At 42.8% G+C, this 17,783-nt stretch overlaps 2 protein-coding genes across 2 annotated transcripts; both read left to right on the top strand.

The window, feature by feature from the left end:
* The first annotated feature begins 9,973 nt into the window (after positions 1 to 9,973).
* LOC120570286 (trace amine-associated receptor 7e-like) lies at positions 9,974 to 11,382 on the top strand. The gene is made up of 2 exons (XM_039818551.1): positions 9,974 to 10,140; positions 10,502 to 11,382. Exons 1-2 carry the CDS (start codon positions 9,974 to 9,976, stop codon positions 11,316 to 11,318), a joined length of 984 nt encoding a protein of 327 aa, XP_039674485.1. The 3' UTR covers positions 11,319 to 11,382.
* Positions 11,383 to 16,023: 4,641 nt separating this feature from the next.
* Positions 16,024 to 17,060, top strand: LOC120570281. The gene is made up of 3 exons (XM_039818546.1): positions 16,024 to 16,364; positions 16,478 to 16,760; positions 16,872 to 17,060. Exons 1-3 carry the CDS (start codon positions 16,105 to 16,107, stop codon positions 17,058 to 17,060), a joined length of 732 nt encoding a protein of 243 aa, XP_039674480.1. The 5' UTR covers positions 16,024 to 16,104.
* The last annotated feature ends 723 nt before the right edge of the window (positions 17,061 to 17,783 follow it).

Genomic DNA, 17,783 nt, shown 5'->3' with positions numbered 1-17,783 from the left:
GTTTTAGTGTGTTATTTGGTCTTATTTTGATATTTGTTGTGTTCATTTGCAGTCCTTGTTTTTTTTGTTATATGATCCACCCATGATAACCACTGTAACCACTTAAATTGTTTCCACTTTAATAGTCTTTATTTTAATGAAATTCTCCTCTCCTACTGTGTTTTCTATTTTGGTTGTTTTGTTTTTATTGCATTGGTTCTGTTTTAACTTATTTTTACAGTTACGTTCAACTGAACATTGTCTTTGGGTTTATAATAAATAATTTTGAGTTGCCCAGTCCCCGGATTGGTACCAACTGATATCAAATTAAATTTTAAACTCTTTGGGTGAAAGTCCCAAGGTGGCGTTGTCGATTGTGTTAAATTGCTGATTTTGGTCTAAGCCCTCTATTGGGCCCGGTTACAGTTAGCAGATATGTACATAATACAAGTACACTTACAAAAAGTTGAAAAAGTAATGCTCTGTTAACAGTTTGTGTTCATTTCACGAATTCTGTGAGACAAGGCTGCTTAACAAGTTCAAGAACAACGCTCGTGCATTTCCTGTATTTCAACCTTATCAGGCAAAACATTGGCTTGGTGGCCAATTAAGTTCTAAAAAGAAAAAACTGCATTAAAACAATGTATTCTTCAAAAAGTTCAATCAGGTGGAGTTTGTGTGAATGTTACAGTATGATGTCTTAATGAGCAGAGCTAAAACTGAAGTGCCAAAACTCATCTCCCAATAGATCAGTGTTTGATCGGGTAAATGACTGTTTACTTAATTGTGTATAGTGGGCATCGTCAGACACACAAACAGTTCCCAACAGGTCCAGTGAGATTTGATTTGCCTCTTTATGAACAATGTTTTGCAGCCCATTAGTGGCTCCTAAAGGCGGTGTGCTGAACCCCTCTGGACAGGAAGTTTGTTCACACCTTCATGGGTTAGTCAGATGATGACATCTCGACCAATGAGGTGTCACTGCCAGCAGAGGTGTGAAGACAAACAAGCATCAGCATGAACCCATCAACATATGATGTAATCATTACTGAACAGTGATGCGTTTTCAGTTGATATTGTGTCTGACATGAATACAATAATTTAATCAATCAGAATTTTTTAGATTTTTAATAAAAAGGGATTCAATTGGCATGTGTAATGTGAGAGGGGTTGCTGCCAGTCACAAATCCACAGAGAATTATCTCCCAACTGTGCAGCTCCTCTCAGCTCTTAACAGTTTTCTTTTGGTTTTAAGGCCCAGAACTGTGGTTTGTTACACTATCAAAGCTATAATAATAATAATAATAATAATAATAATAATAATAATAATAATAATTCAATACATACAGTATATACCGTGCTTTATCATAGACACTCAAAGTGCTTTTTTTAGGGGGGGGGGCAGGCACCAGACGCTCACCACATATCATTTCAGGACTCTCTAAAAGCCCTGACACACCAACCCGACCGACCTGACTGATCAGTCGGCTCCCCCAAGGTCTAAAAAGTGCCTTGGAACACACCGAAGCGATGCCGACTTGAGCATACGTTCTGTGCGTGCGCGAGACGTAATACAAAAAATTGACGAACGCGTGAAGTGGATCTGGCTTCTCCAGCTGACTGATAATAGCGGCTTGTTCGAAATACGACCTTGTATTTTACGAAAATAGTTCACTGAAACGTTTTTCTGAAAACATTTTAAGCGAGAAATAGGCTGTACAGTTGCTGCATCTGTCTTCATTTCAGATCGACAAAGGTCAGTTTAAAAGATTTTCGTCAGATTTTGAGAGGCGTTCGTCACTCATCCCACTTGCCATTTTCGGGTTAGCACTCCACCAATCACATTGTTCATTGAGTGCAACTGCCCACCCTCCGACCCAGCCAAGCAGGTCGGCCAAAATGAAGGACGACGGCACGGAACACACCAAACAGACTCGAGTCACCGACCGCCCCAGACTGTCCAACGGCCGATTATCGGGTTGGTGTGTCGAGGCCTTAAAACCCTACTGACCCAAAGACTCAGCAGCAAATAGAGACTGGCTGGTGAATACATTGGATGATTTAGCAGCTTAAGAGGGTTAGGGTTAGGGGAGCTGTGCTGCCGGAGTGCACCAAAATGTACGGATGGGGCCATAGCAATTGAGCAGAACATTACATAAGGACACAAAGTTGCAAATTTCTTTGTAAGAAACCAGTTTTGGGTGGTGGACAGGTCAAACAAAAACTTTCACCCAGGAGACCAGGGATCGTATCCTCTTTGAAAACAAAAGTAGAGGGTAGTATTCTAGTATTCTTGCCAACAATAGGGCGTTAATTAATGAAATGCTCCTCTGGGTCGTATAAGAGGGTAAGGATAAACAACCTATATTGTCATTGGTTTGGAAGACTTGTTGGACCCTTTACAATCCCACTTTTTCTGGTTCTTTTTCGAGGCTTGCTGACTGTTAGGCTATGCTAGCAGGCCGAGAATCTGAATAGTTAGAAGGAAATCAAGCTGAGCGCTGAGAATACAGCTATTAGAAGGTAATATATGAAGTTGAAGCTAACTCTGGCTGTAGGGCAGCTAACATAAACTTTAGCTGTCTCTATGAAGCTCCCAGCTAACGTTAAGCTCCTATAACTTGCAATGCAGTTAGGAAACAAGAACGAGCTAACTAATGGTAACATAAGCGTTTTCGCTCCGTTTATGTTGATTTTAAAATTACGTTAAAACTATTTTCCATCCTTCTTCCGATTTACAGCCGCAGTCTGTTGATCTTTTTACTATTCAAATTATATTCGACTTTCGGAATTCGTTCCAACAGCCCTAAGCAGAGGGACCTTAGGCTACATTCTGTTCTGCCACTGTTGATTTGAGCAAATGCTATATGTTTTGGGTATCATAGCAACCTTTGCATCCAGTTTCCCTTTTAGAATGACAATAAATTACCAATAAATACCAGCAGGTGGTGGTAGTTATTTCATTTGCCTGATGCGCATAACACACATGGTCCTTGGCCGTCGGCTGTAGTCTCTGTGGTATGTCCGAGTGCTAATTTTGGGCCAAGACAAAAGGCGAGGTAGGCCGACGCCACCCAAGTCTTGTTACCCAATCATTTATTCCAGTTCCCTGCCCACTCCAGCTGTGCCTTGTTTCGTGATTAGTTCCTTGTGTATTTTACCTGTCATGTTCTTTGAGTCCTCTCCGGGAACCATCACCTTATCTTGATGGAGAGGCTTGTGTGTCCCTATGAACCTTAGGGCTGTGTTGTCTGGAGCTTTGTGTTCCTGGTAGGGTCTCCCAAGGCAAAGTGGTCTCAGGTGAGGGGCCAGATGAAGAATGGCTCAAAAACCCTATGGGCCCTATCTTGCACTCAGCGCAATTGCCTTTGTACACCAACACATGTATCATTCCTATTTTGCACCTGGCGCACAGCATGCTTTTCCCTCCACAGACTCATGTCGGTAAATTAGGGAATGTATTTGCGCTCCCTGCGGTTCAGCAAGAGGGCGTGTTCCAAACCCTGTGCTATTTTGCAGTTTGAAAAAAGGATTATGGCTATTCTAAAGTCAGTGGCGCAGTTATTCAGATGCTATTTTAGGGGCGCATGCTTGGCCATAATGTAGCGTGTGCACAATGCGCATACACTTTGCTTCTCTCATCTACACGGACGCAGCAGTTCCCATTTTTGCAAACCATACATAATTACAAGGAAAAATATTACTGAAAATGTGCTTCAGGTGTTTGGATAGGTCGGGAAGCACTTTACAGTGCAGTCCTTAAAAAGTCGTAGCATTCTTTGTGGCTTTTTGTGTTTTACACAACATTTCCATGAATCATGGATGTGTTGATGACATAAATTAATAAATATTGGTCTGGGAGTGGCAATGCGCGATGCGCTCCTGGTGGAGCAGTTGGGGGAGGAGGAAGGAGCATAACAGGAGCAGGTGGTGCGTTTGGAGGCCCACGCTCAATGGTTGCAGCAATCCTCTCCAGACTTGAGGAGATGCACCCAAGAGGCCGCAGCAACATCGCCACCTGGTCAAGAAAGGCATTTATTACTTTGCCGCATCCCGGACAGCTCCTGCTGGCGTGCGTCATAATAGCAATCCGCCATGGAACAAGCGTGCCTGCTCTTAAAGGGAATGTGAGATGATGCTCTGATTGGTTTATTGCACGTTACGCCCAAACCACACCTAGTTACTTCAGACCAACCCATTTTAGATTTGCGTCGGGCGCAAGACTCATTTATCCCGCCGTTATAATAGCAACAGTGCCCGAGATCCCCCCACAAAGCTACTTGCATTTCACATTTAATACTTCCATTTCAGATAGTTAAAATAAGGCCCTATGAGTGATTGGGGCCCCCGTCTGGAGCCAGGCCCAGATGGCGGGCTCATCAGCGAGCTTCTGGTGGCCGGGTTTGCCACGGAGCCCGGCCAGGCACAGCCCGAAAAAGCTAAGTGGCACCTATCTCTCTATACACACGGGTGGCAGTGAAGGTCAGGGGCCTCGACGGACCAGACCGGGGCGGTAGACGCTGGCTCTGGGGACATTGAATGTCACCTCTCTGTGGGGGAAGGAGCCGGAACTGGTGCGGAAGGTGGAGCGCTACTGGTTTGATCTGGTGGGGCTTACCTCTACGCCCCGTCTCGGTTCTGGAACCATACTCCTGAATCGGGGTTGGACTCTTTTCTTCTCCGGAGTTGCCCAGGGTGTGAGGCGCCGGGCGGGTGTGGGGATACGGGGTATGTTTTGGACACTGGGGTGAAGAGAGGGGCGTAGCTGTCAACCGATCACCATCTTGTGGTGAGTTGGGTCAGGGGGTGGGGGAATACTCTGGACAGACCTGGTAAGCCCAAACAGGTAGTGCGGGTAAATTGGGAACGTCTGGAGGAGGCCCCTGTCCGACATACTTTCAACTCGCACCGCCAACGGAACGTTTTGTGCATCCGTGTGCAGGCTTGGGGCATTGAACCCGAGTGGACAATGTTCAAAGTCAGGGAAGCCGTCCAAATGAAGGAGTCTTTCTGGGATATGTTATCCCAGAGGACTCCGAAGGCAGTTGCAGGGTACCGAAGGGCCAGAAGGTCTCCAGCCTCTGCCGTGAAAGAGGCAAAGCAGCGGGTGTGGGAGAAGACATGGAGAAGGACTTTTGGTCAGCACCAGGGTGCTTCTGGAAAACCGTTCGCCACCTCAGGAGGGGGACGTGGGGAACCATCCAAGCTGTGTACAGTAAGGATGGACACTGTTGACCTCAACTGAGGAGGTAATAGAGCAGTGGAAGGAGCACTTTGAGGAACTCCTGAATCCGACTAATATGCCCTCTATGTTAGAGGCAGAGCTGGAGGATGATGGGGGATTGTTGTCAATTTCCCAAGCAGAAGTCACTGAGGTAGTCAAACAACTCCACAGTGGCAAAGCCCCTGGGATTGATGAGATCCATCCAGAAATGCTCAAGGCTCTAAGTGGAGGGGCTGTCTTGGTTGACACACCTCTTCAACATTGCGTGGAAGTCTGGGACAGTGCCAAAGGAGTGGCAGACTGGGGTGGTGGTTCCCCTTTTCAAAAAGGGGGACCCAGAGGGTGTGTGCCAATTACAGGGGTATCACACTTCTCAGCCTCCCTGGTAAAGTCTACTCCAAGGTGCTGAAAAGGAGGGTTCGGCCGATAGTCGAACCTCAGATTGAAGAGGAACAATGTGGATTCCGTCCTGGTCGTGGAACAATGGACCAGATCTTCACTCTCGCAAGGATCCTGGATGGAGCCTGGGAGTATGCCCATCCGGTCTACGTGTGTTTCGTGGATTTGGAGAAGGGTCACCCGAGAGATACTGTGGGAGGTGCTGCAGGAGTATGGGGTGAGGGGGTCTCTTCTCAGGGCCATCCAATCTCTGTACAACCAAAGCGAGAGCTGTGTCCGGATTCTCTGCGGTAAGTCAGACTCGTTTCAGGTGAGGGTTGGCCTCCGCCAGGGCTGCGCTTTGTCACCAATCCTGTTTGTAATATTTATGGACTGGATATCAAGGCGTATTCGGGGTGAGGAGGGGTTGCAGTGCGGTGGGCTGGGGATCTCATCGCTGTTCTTTGCAGATGATGTGGTCCTGATGGCATCATCGGCCTGTGACCTTCAGCACTCACTGGATTGGTTCGCAGCTGAGTGTGAAGCGGCTGGGATGAGGATCAGCACCTCTAAATCTGAGGCCATGGTTCTCAGCAGGAAACCGATGGAGTGCCTACTCCAGGTAGCGAATGAGTCCTTACCCCAAGTGAAGGAGTTCAAATACCTTGGGGTCTTGTTCGCGAGTGAGGGGACAGTAGTCATGCGTGCACAGTCATACGTGAGGAGCTCGGAGTAGAGCTGCTGCTCCTTCGCATCGAAAGGAGCCAGGTGAGGTGGTTCGGGCATCTGGTAAGGATGCCCCCTGGGCGCCTCCCTAGGGAGGTGTTCCAAGCACATCCAGCTGGGAGGAAGCCTCGGGGAAGACCCTGGACTAGGAGGAGGGATTATATCTCCAACCAGGCCTGGGAATGCCTCGGAACCCCCAGTCAGAGCTGGTTAATGTGGCTCGGGAAAGGGAAGTTTGAGGTCCCCTGCTGGAGCTGCTCCCCCCGCGAACCGACACCAGATAAGCGGATGAAGATGGATGAAGGTTGGATGTTCTTTGAGTTCTTTTGTCACTTTGTTTGTCAATGTGCCCTTGGCACCTCATGTTCATTCTGTAATAGTTTTCCAGTGTCTATTCCTTGGAGTAATAACTAGCTGTTGCTGTCTCTGCATTTTGGGTCTGAACCTGCACAACCCTGACAGGAAAGACCTCAGTGTCCACCAGGTATTATGAGTGAGAAGGGGAAAAGTGGAGAAAATGGTAGAAAGAGAAAAATCAGTTGACATGACATTTCTTGGCAGAAAGCTTCCAGAGATGCAGCTTCTATCTTACTACCACTGATGAGGAAGAGACAGGACGAAGCAGAGGTCTGCACAAGGTCTGATGTTAGCTAACATTATCATTATCATCAACAATCTTTTCATAAGCTAATAAATGTTAGGCTGATATGCAAATATCAGAACTTAATTGGCTAGTTCACATGTTAGCTTTAAAATGAATTTGATTTGGGACTTGACTTGCCTTAAAGGAATATTTCACCGCTGGAAAGCTGAATATATCTTTAAATTGGGTCACTTATGTAGTAGAAATGTGAAAAAAAAATTGAAATTGGTGCCTTCTAGGCCGAGAAAAGCCAGAAAATGTGTTTTGGTCTTATATGGATGAAAAACACCAAATCCCAGAATGCACCTGCTTCGTTGCTTTGAGTCCACTCCCAAGCCACGCCTACCGCTTGACAGACTGACAGAGGCATTCAACTAAACTCAAGCGTGTTTTATTGTCATTTCAACCATATACACGAAACAACGTTTCGCCGTTGACTCAAGTGGTGTTACACATTTAACATATATAAAACGACATTTTATAAAAAACGACATACGAAACAGGCTACATTTAGTACACACACTTTATAGGCTCCGTAAAGTTCAGCTAACGCATACTAGCATTAGCGCTTGGTAAACACCGAGCATAAACACAGCCGTGAATTAGTGTGTAATGTAGAATGGTCGGCATTTAACAGTCACAAACTCCACCAGCAGTTAGCAGTTAAATGGATACAAATCACCACATTTCTGCGCCACTCGGTGTTAACACAGCCCACCTCTTTTACCTGGCGACAGAGCATCTCTAGCTCGGAGGGCTAGCAGGCCTGGTAGCTGGACAGTCCAATACAGTATTCAGGCAGGTTTCCACAACAACAAAAACACGGCAGTCTCTGAACTCACGTTGGGAATGTTGTTGAAGTTGGATGTAGTCCAGTTTGTGGTCTAAATGAGCGGACACTTGCAAGCAGGATCCGTAAAGTTCAGCTAACGCATACTAGCATTGGTGTAGCTAAACACATAGTATAAACACAGCCGTGAATTAGCGTGGAATGTCGAATGGTCGTATTTAACAGTCACAAGCTCCACCAGCAGTTAGCAGTAGCTAGTTGGATTTTATTTCTACACCAGTCCGTTTAACACAGCCCACCTCCACGGGTTGGCGAGAGCAGCCTGGTAGCTGGATAGTCCCGGTTCCGGTACACTGTTGTTCAGGCATGTTTCCACAACAACAAAAACACAGCAGTCACTGAACTCACGTTGGGATTTTCGTTGAAGGAGGATGTAGTCCAGCTTGTTGTTTAATGAGCAGACACTTGCAAGCAGGATGGCTGGGACAGGTGGACAGCTAGCGTTAGCTTTCCACCTAGCCGATGAGGATGTCCCCTAGCCGGCTAGCAGCATTGAGCGACACCGCTGGTCTCCGTGCGAGGCGAAGCTCACGTAGTGTGCCGTATTGCGTCTGTAATAACGTTTCCTCCATATTCTCCGATCTGTACCGATGTATCCCGGTGGTACACACGTCCGGTAGTTTGAATGCAGATAATTGTTGTAAATGTTTTCTGCTGAAAACCGAAAGCCTGTTTAGCGAAGATTCAAGATGGCTGACAGTCGTTTTCATTTGGAATACCTCGGCCAGACTCGGCAGTCCAACCCCCTGTGGGCGTGTTGAAAACATACGGAAGTAGATCCTACTACTGGCTGTAGTCCTTTGCCTCTGGCCCAAAAATCTTCCAATGACGCAAAAATCGTCATTTTACGTCATCGGAAGATTTTTTCCAGGCCCCAAATGCAGAAATCTCTCGTCTCAGGGGGACATGAGGGAGGGAGGCACGGTCATTCAGAAATACTATCGGGTTTCTACTGATACAAAGCTGAATGCTAAATCGGTGAAGTATCCCTTTAACTAAGGACTGGACTTGACAAAATCTGTGACTTGACTTGCCCACACTTAAATAACTTGAGACTTGCTTGATACTTGAGAAAAGATGATTTGGTCACAACACTGACTGATTCTATACTAGTATCTAAGCTGCCTTCTTTAGGAGCCTCCATTGTTGTTAAATATGAACAGTCATGAAGCACACACCTAAACCATGCCTTTAGCTGCCAGTAGCTCTGCACACAATGCTGATTGGCTGGGCCTCGGACAGCAAACCATAGATTATATATATGATGGAAGTAGCATCAGTGAAGTCACCCAGTGTGGACTGCTGTTTTGAAGCTATGTAGTTTGCATTTTGGCCAACACTGTCTTGGTATTTTGAAGACTGAAGTGACCATATTTGGTCAGCTGTGGAGAACGACACAGCTTAGCCACCGTCGTGTATGGTTTCACTGGCCCTGCACTAAGCCAAACGCTAGAGAGGAAACATTGCTGATCTCCAACTGGCTGATTCGAGATATCCAGTAGAGTTTTCTGGGCCTATCGGTGGGATTGTTATGGAAAAAATACACACGGAGATACTCTAGTAGAGCACATGATGTTTAACCATAAATCCATCTAATTTAAATAGCTCACATTACTGTATTGTGTGAATTAACTTCATTTATTATTGTATGTGGCGTTTTCATTTGCCAGGTGCAAATGTGTTACCAAAACAATTTCCTTCCCGAGAATGTTCTGCAGAGCCACCAGCACTGCATACAGACTTTCGCGCCTCCCAAGTCAATTGTGATTGGGTTAAAGAAATGCAAATTACTGTTTTATTTCCTATCCCAGAATGCATCTGTGGGGTAGCCAGACTGTTCTCCAAAGGGCTGTGGAGATAGAGCTGGCAATACAGGATTACTGTTTTAGAAACTTGAAAAGTTATCTGTTAGACAAAAAATAGGACAATAGAAAGGAAACGTGTAGAAAATGACTAAAGAGAGATTGGATAGAGAGACAGTGAGAAAGGCAGGGTTACAGAGAGAGCAATGATGATGGTGGGATGTGCAGAGTGAGGGAGGAGGGGCATCAGAGTCCAAGAGGGACTGAGAGAGAGGAGGGGATGAAGAGAATGTGAGAGAGATAATTCAGTTACATGACTCAGGTTTGTTCAGAAAGCTGCCAGAGCTGCAGCTATCTGCAGATCTCTGCAGATGGAGGTTGAGGACGGAGCCGAGCTCTGCTTTCCACAGTTCCCAAACATGTCCTGCACGAAGCCCTTGTCTCCTTGGCCCCAAACAGTTACCATTATTCTGTACTCCATCTCTCTGATCACTGTGACTCTCAACCTGCTCATCATCATCTCTATCTCCCACTTCAGGCAGATATTAACTTCTTTGCTTCTCTCTACAGGAATTTTAACTTAAAAATGTGAACAGCTGCTGTATATTTAGAAGAATTGTCTTTGAGCTAGTTCTGAATAATGTTGCTCCAAATGTCTGACTTTGATGCCAGAGACTGTTGTTCATGTCCACTCTCTTACCAATATTAAGCATTGTTTCTGTCCACCGTGACCTCAACCAAGTCATTTTAACTGTCTACACTTAAACATATGGTTACTACTGATGTGGTGGAACGGAAAATGTTCAAACTCATGAGGATTTTTATTTTCATTTTGAATACTGTTCTTTGTTGTTTTGTCACTCTTGTTGGTTTAATGGTGCTTTTCTCTTTCCCTCCAGGCAGCTCCACACACCCACCAACATCCTCCTCCTCTCTCTGGCTGTCTCAGACCTTCTAGTGGGCCTCGTGCTGATGCCGGGAGAAATCTTCCGAGCAACATCCTGCTGGTTTCTTGGTGACTTTGTGTGTGCTACATATACTCTTCTTTCAGTCAACATTCCCTCAGCCTCAATAGGTGACATAGTTCTCATATCAGTTGACCGTTATTTGGCTATTTGTGACCCTCTGCACTACACCACTAAAGTCACTGCAAGAAGAGTTAAATTCTGTGTTTGTCTGTGTTGGCTCTGTTCCGTTACCTACAGCCTTCTCTTTGTAAAGGATCTTCCGACTCAAACAGAGATGGATAAATCCTGCTATGGAGCATGTTTTATGTTCAGTGATACCATCTCACTGTTTTTTGATCTTTTCATTAACTTCATTGTTCCAGTTACTGTCATCATAGCTCTGTATCTGAGAGTATTTGCCGCGGCTGTGTCTCAGGCTCGTGTCATGCGCTCTCACATTACAGCTGTCACACTCCAGCATTCAGTGACTCCAAAGGCAAAGAAATCAGAGCTGAAAGCAGCCAGGAAGCTTGGTGTTCTTGTAGTTGTTTTTCTAATATGTTTCTGCCCATTATACACATTAGGATTTGAAAATTACAACTCGTTTATTGCTTTAATTAAACCCTTTCTAAACATTCTTTTCTGTTTTAACTCTTGTCTAAACCCTGTGATCTATGCCTTCTTGTACCCCTGGTTTAGAAAAGCAGTTAAACTCATTGTAACTCTTCAGATACTGCAGCCTGGCTCCTCTGAGACCAACATGCTGTAGAGAGGCGGTGGAGGGACTGAGGTCAGACTCAGTTTAAGGATAAAGCAATGAATGCTATTCAGTGAGTGAGTTATCAAAAACAGAAAGTGAAGATATGATTACCAGATTCAAAAGATGCCCTTGAACAGACACACTTTCATGTACATGTAGTTTTCCAGTATAGAAAAACATCAGCTGTTGTTTTTATGTTTTTTAACATGTACACTGTGATCATAGGACAGAGGAAATTAAAGTTTTAGAAACTATGTGAAATCTGATGGGTTGCAATTTAAATCAGATTTGATGCCATTCATTCCATTTAACATAGCATGGTGATTTGTTGTAAAGTCGCATGAATTATGATAATAAATTAGACTCATTCGTAATGTATCGTCATGTCTTTTTATTGATTTTTTTACACTAAGTGATGTGATTTGGACTGGTCAGCAACAACAAAAAGAGACAATAATGACCTGGAGAAAACTCCATAAAAAAATAAACTACAGTGACAGTCAAAGCTAACAAAAGGTTGGGTGAGGGTTAAGAGGTTAAGAGGTTAAGTGGAGCAGCAACAGATAATTGATGATTTTCCACCTGTGGAAATTCCAAACACCCAGGGACCTCGTCATCATCAAAATAGAAAGATATTTATTTGTCTACCGGTTTTCTAAGAACACGGGTCACCAGGGCTTGCAAACCAGCAGGGACATTGAACAGTGTAACAGTGTAAAAGAACCAGATACTCTTACTGGCCATTTTCCAATCGTCCCTAATTTTCACAAAGTGATAGGCGTTTCAGAGCTATGAAGCTGCATTTAGACAACATTGTGTAAAAAATAAATAAATAGGGCCACTCAATTGAGGCAGTAGGGCTTTGTTAAATAAAAAAAGAGCAGTGATACAACTTTTGCTGGCAGGTAATGTGACGTCATCCAGAAAGATAAATAGGGTAAATAGGGTCAGGAAAGAAGGGATTAATTAAAGTCGGAGAAAAACTAGGGCTAGGGTTAAATATGATGGGAAAAGTATTTGATTATTTAGGTGTCTTATTAGCCTTCATACTCCTGGTATCTGAGTATGATTGTTGCATTCAAACCTGCCCAAACGATCCGCACCAAGGGGGAAAACCAACCCTAGTGTGATTCAACCAAACTAAATGATGCAGGTGTTAAAGCCTGTGCCATGCAACAATTATTGTTCATTGTAGAGCTATATTATCTGCAGACCTAAACTGCCACAGTTATTCATGAGATGCTCTGCTGACTTGCCAGAAGATGGAGCTGTTGACTTGTATTTTGCAGGATAGTAATGGAGTACAGCATTTGAGATGACAAGGTGGATAGTGGTGTAGTCAAGTCAACCTTTGTCAAGTCCAAGACCAGGACTAGTCAAGACCGAGTCCAAATGAGAGACAGAAAACTATAATCCTCTTCAAGACCACTTAGATACTTGTTCATAATGTATGTGATGCACGATACACTATATCTTTTATTTTAAGATAATTTAATAATAAGATAATTCACACTATAGACTATAATATAGACTATGTCTGTGGCCAAAATCAAAATGAATGATGCCTCCTCATAGGATGCAGCCAGGAGTATAGGTGACCAATGTCAGTGCCTGTTCTAGATGGATTTTGGAACTTTTTTCTGAACAAGCAAACTTCAATGGTTTTGTTCTGAAGAAGAAAGTTACTTAAGAAAAAAAAAGTGAACACATGCATGCCACACTTATTATATATCCACTCATTTGTGTAGTTAAAGGCCGATTTTCTCTGTCAGTTCTGGGACAGGATGCCTACCGAGTGTGTCATCTGGACACAAACCACTCTGCCGTACATTTACCTCAAGAAGAGAGGTCAACAGGTTTTCTGGCACGAGACAAATACACAAGTGGATACAATGAACAATGAGAGGAGGATGTCGTGACGACGTAGATGGGACACATCAGGACTAAACTAGATGCTTTTTGAGTACAGTATGCTGACACATGGTAACCCACAGACTGTTTGAGCCAATGAGTTCTCTTGATAGCTGTCTTCTATTATGCAATACAAAATGAGGACTTTGGTTCACATTGATTTGTTAAAGGTCCCATGGCATAAAAATTTAACTTCATGAGGTTTTTTAGCATTACAGTTTTTTTTTACAATCACTTTGGAACTAATTTCAGAACCTTGACGTCAATTTTCAAAACTCTAGACACAAAACTCACAACCAATGATCAAAATTCACATTTGTCAAAACTCTAACACTTGTTTCAATTGCTTGGATACAATACACCTAAACCAAAGATCATTTGTTCATTTAACAAAGATCACCTGTTCAATATGATACAACTTAACATCAAAGTACTACTACTTCAAAAGGCATTTCACACATTACATTTCAAATGATTGTCTATTCATTTCATTACAATGATCTAACCATCAATTTATACAACTACTCAAAATGATAAGTAACTGTTGCATTACTCTTAATGCATAGTTGTATGGAAACTGACAAACAATATTCCATGTTTAGATCATGAAAGTTTCAAGATAACAAGATTGATTGTCACCAATTAGCGTGGAGCATAAACCAATTAGACTACATGATCTGTGGATGTAATATTTCATCATCATTCGTTACTGTAATTTACTACTGTTTATCAGACACTGTTTTTATGGTCCCATGTACCACCTTTAAGACTATTTACAGTATTGACAGTACTGCACTGTATGCATGCAGGCCCTTGGAATTGCTTGTCCAATTATGCCAACTCGTTACTGATGATAAATAAATATAAATATATATATATATATATATATATATATATATATATATATATATATAGAGAGAGAGAGAAAAAAAAAAGAGAGAGAGAGAGAGAGAGAGAGGCAGATATAGAGGTAGGCAGATTTTTAGGCCAGTGATGAAGGGCATGTGATGATGTGGGGCTATTTTAATTCTAAAGGCCAAGGGAACGTTATCAGGATGCATAGTATCCTGAATCCATGAAATAACTGGCCTTTAAAAATAAAAATCTGCCTGCCTCTATGGGAATTTAACATAGGGGTGTACTGACTTTTGTTGCCAGCGGTTTAGACATTAATGGCTGCGTGTTGAGTTATTTTGAAGTGGACAGCACATTTACACTGTTATACATGCTGTACACTTAATACTTTTACATTGTAGCAAAGTGTCATTTCTTCAGTGTTGTCCCATTAAAAGATATAATGACATATTTACTACAATGTGAGGGGTGTACTCACTTTTGTGAGAAATTATATATATTATATATATATATATATATACATACATACATACATACATACATACACACACACACACACACACACACACACACACACACACATACACACACTGCTCAGTGGCCCGCAGATCAGACTGGGGTTGTACTGGGCAGCTTCCAGGTATGAATGTGGAACTGTGTGAATGTGAAAGGTCATCGTTGCAAATGAGAATTTGTTCTCAATCGACTTACTTGGATACTGTAAATAAAGGTTAAATACAGTAAATATATTTATTAGGGCTGTCAAAATTAATAAATTTTTTTTAACGAAATTAACGCAGCTGTGTTTGTTTACTTCATGTGGCGGCTGAGAAACGTAATACGTCTATATAACAGCAGGCGGCGCAACTCTGTATCGTTGCCCAAGTAATGAAAACCGGCAGTGGATTGGACGAACGCGTCACATGGGTTTGTTTTCTCCGTAAATTCAAAGCCAGACTGTCATGGCGGCTGTTCAGAATACGATCTCATATTGTACTAAAATAGTTCACTGAAACACGTTTCTGAAAACATTTGAAGAGAGAAATAGGCCGTGCAGTTGTTGAATCTGTCTTCATTTCAGATCAACAAAGATTTTCGTCAGATTTTGAGAGACTAGTCACCTCATTCCATTCGCCATTTCCGGGTGAGTCCCGACTGCCCTGCCGCCGACTGAACATGGGCTCGTTGGAGATGAACTGCGCCTCGCCTGTAAAGTAGACGAGCGACAGCAGCCGGGGACGGTGACAAAAATCTGCTCTCAAGTCGGACAGTTTTTAGCCGTTTCCAGCAGCCTTCAGCAGGACTAAGCCAAATTGTTGCTGCTGTTGTTTTGAAAGATATTAAACATTCTGAACTTAGCAGAACCTTTCCTTGTTTGTTTTTTTCTTCATATTTGCAAAGTTAAGTGATTTAGCATTTAAATATCCATTATTACAAGCTTCAGTCTCAATTTTAAAAAGTGATTAATCGCGATTAATTACAGCAAATTGTGCAATTACAGTTTTTTTTATTCGCTTTGGTACTATTATCGCAAGTATGTGGTAAAACCTCACAACTGTTAGTACAAAACTCAAAGCAGATCATCAAAGTTTTTTTTTTTCAAACATGTAATCACATGTTCAATTGACTAAGTACAACGCACAAAATTACACATTCACTTTTTCACCACACCTAATCAGTGTGTCATCAAGACTTACCTTTCATATGAAGTAATTGTCTTTCACAATGCAATGCTCACAATACTTTTGATATGCTTCTCATCTGATATGTGTAAATACATTTGACCAACAATTAATCCAACTGATCTTAATGGTTAATCACTTAACCATTTGGTAAACCTATATATTTCCATTTCAGCAATACAGTATATGGATTTTGAGAACTATAGAAATAAAATATGTGTTTGTAAGAACATATAAATTAACCACACCTGAAGAGAACTCGTTATTGCTAATTGATTTCAGATGGGGTAACCACAATTGGTCATTAGATATAAGTGAGGGTCTGAACACTGGCAATTTCTTTCAACATGGACCAGGATAGACAGCAAGGAATTGGAAGAGCTCGTGGACGAGGGATCCGTCAGAGAGGTGGGCATGGGGCCCATCAAAGGGTTGGTCATCGGAGAGGGGGAGGCAGAACTGTTGTCTCTAATGAAGTCCGGGCCATCGTCGTTGATAATGTGGTGAACCGAGGCCTTACTATGGCAGAAGCTGCCAGATTAGTTGAGCCAAATCTAAAAAGATCAACTGTCAATTCTATCATCCGAACCTTTCGCCAAGAAAACCGGTAAGTGTGGAAGATGTATACTATTACATTCACAGTAAATTGTAATGCATGTTAACATGTTACAGTATTTGTACAGCATGATCTATTGATAGTATTCTCCGTTCTATGCTTAGAATTAACAGAAAACCCCATAGTGGTGGTCGTGGCCGTGTGCTGACCGACCAGCAAGAGTTGGCAGTGGTGGAAATGGTGAGGGCCAGGAATGATATACGGCTGTCAGAAATAAAGCAGGAAATTGAGGAGAACAATGACACCTTTGCCAATGTGGCATCCATCAGCCTACCAACAGTAGCCCGCCTTTTAAAGCGGCACCAGGTATCAATGAAACACATTTACCTGGTGCCTTTTGAGAGAAACAATGACCGGGTGAAACAACTAAGGGCTGAGTATGTTCAGGTACAGCACTATACTGTATATTGTTTTACTGTTACTATTTGAAGCATCACTTGCATCATATGTATATTGGAACAACACTGTAAAAAGAACTAACCAAATTATATTTTTCAGAGGGTTATGGTGCTTGACGCTGATGTGAACCATCACAAGTACGTTTTTGTTGATGAAGCGGGCTTTAACCTTGCCAAAACTCGTCGCCGTGGACGTAACATTATCGGCCAACGGCCACTGTCCAAGTGCCTGGACAACGTGGAGGAAACATCTCTATGTGCGCAGCTATCTCTGAAGATGGTGTCCTAGGACGTAGGCCATTACTTGGCCCCTATAATGCTGCACATCTTATTGAGTTTCTCAATGAAATTGAGCTGGCCTGTCAAGGTGAAGGAGTCACATATGTAATTGTGTGGGACAATGTCAGTTTTCACCACGCGAGAGGTAGTTCAAGCATGGTTTCAGACCCATCCCGATTCATGACCCTCTACCTGCCTCCATACTCTCCTTTCCTCAACCCTATTGAGGAATTTTTTTCAGCATGGAGGTGGAAGGTCTATGATCGCCATCCCCTTGAGCGTGCCACCCTCCTTCAGGCCATGGATGATGCATGTGATGACATCAATGTAGACTAATGTCAAGCATGAATTCGTCATGCCAAAAGATTTTTTCCAAGGTGCTTGAACAATGAAAACATTCATTGTGATGTGGACGAGAATCTATGGCCAAATGCTCAAGACAGGCTTGAGCCAAATTAATGTAATGTGTGCACTAATTGTTATGTTTTGTTCTCATTTAGTTACATTATAGAAAACATAACTATGTTACAATTATATCTGAAAAATAAAAACTAATTTGCCCAAATGATTGTAGAGGATGTCTTCAATGATCCTTCACTTGATTACACATAGGAGAGATATTTTGGAAATGATAGATTATGTAAATGTAAGTAATGTAAGTGTATTGCCTAATGTGTAACTGTGTAATATGTATTTTATACTACTATAGCATATTGATTTCAGCACTTCTAAG

The sequence above is a fragment of the Perca fluviatilis genome, chromosome 12 (assembly GCF_010015445.1).
Source record: "Perca fluviatilis chromosome 12, GENO_Pfluv_1.0, whole genome shotgun sequence".
NCBI lineage: Eukaryota > Metazoa > Chordata > Actinopteri > Perciformes > Percidae > Perca > Perca fluviatilis.
The sequence above is the reverse complement of the archived record's forward strand: the minus strand, read 5'-3'. Positions and strand labels throughout refer to the sequence as shown.

Excerpts from the sequence above, each read along its gene's own strand:
- LOC120570286 (XM_039818551.1), top strand. The coding sequence starts at position 9,974 with ATGGAGGTTGAGGACGGAGCCGAGCTCTGCTTTCCACAGTTCCCAAAC. Across the intron at positions 10,141-10,501 it reads ATCTCTATCTCCCACTTCAG|GCAGCTCCACACACCCACCA; the intron begins GCAGATATTAAC and ends CTTTCCCTCCAG.
- LOC120570281 (XM_039818546.1), top strand. The coding sequence starts at position 16,105 with ATGGACCAGGATAGACAGCAAGGAATTGGAAGAGCTCGTGGACGAGGG. Across the intron at positions 16,365-16,477 it reads ACCTTTCGCCAAGAAAACCG|AATTAACAGAAAACCCCATA; the intron begins GTAAGTGTGGAA and ends TTCTATGCTTAG. Across the intron at positions 16,761-16,871 it reads TAAGGGCTGAGTATGTTCAG|AGGGTTATGGTGCTTGACGC; the intron begins GTACAGCACTAT and ends TATATTTTTCAG.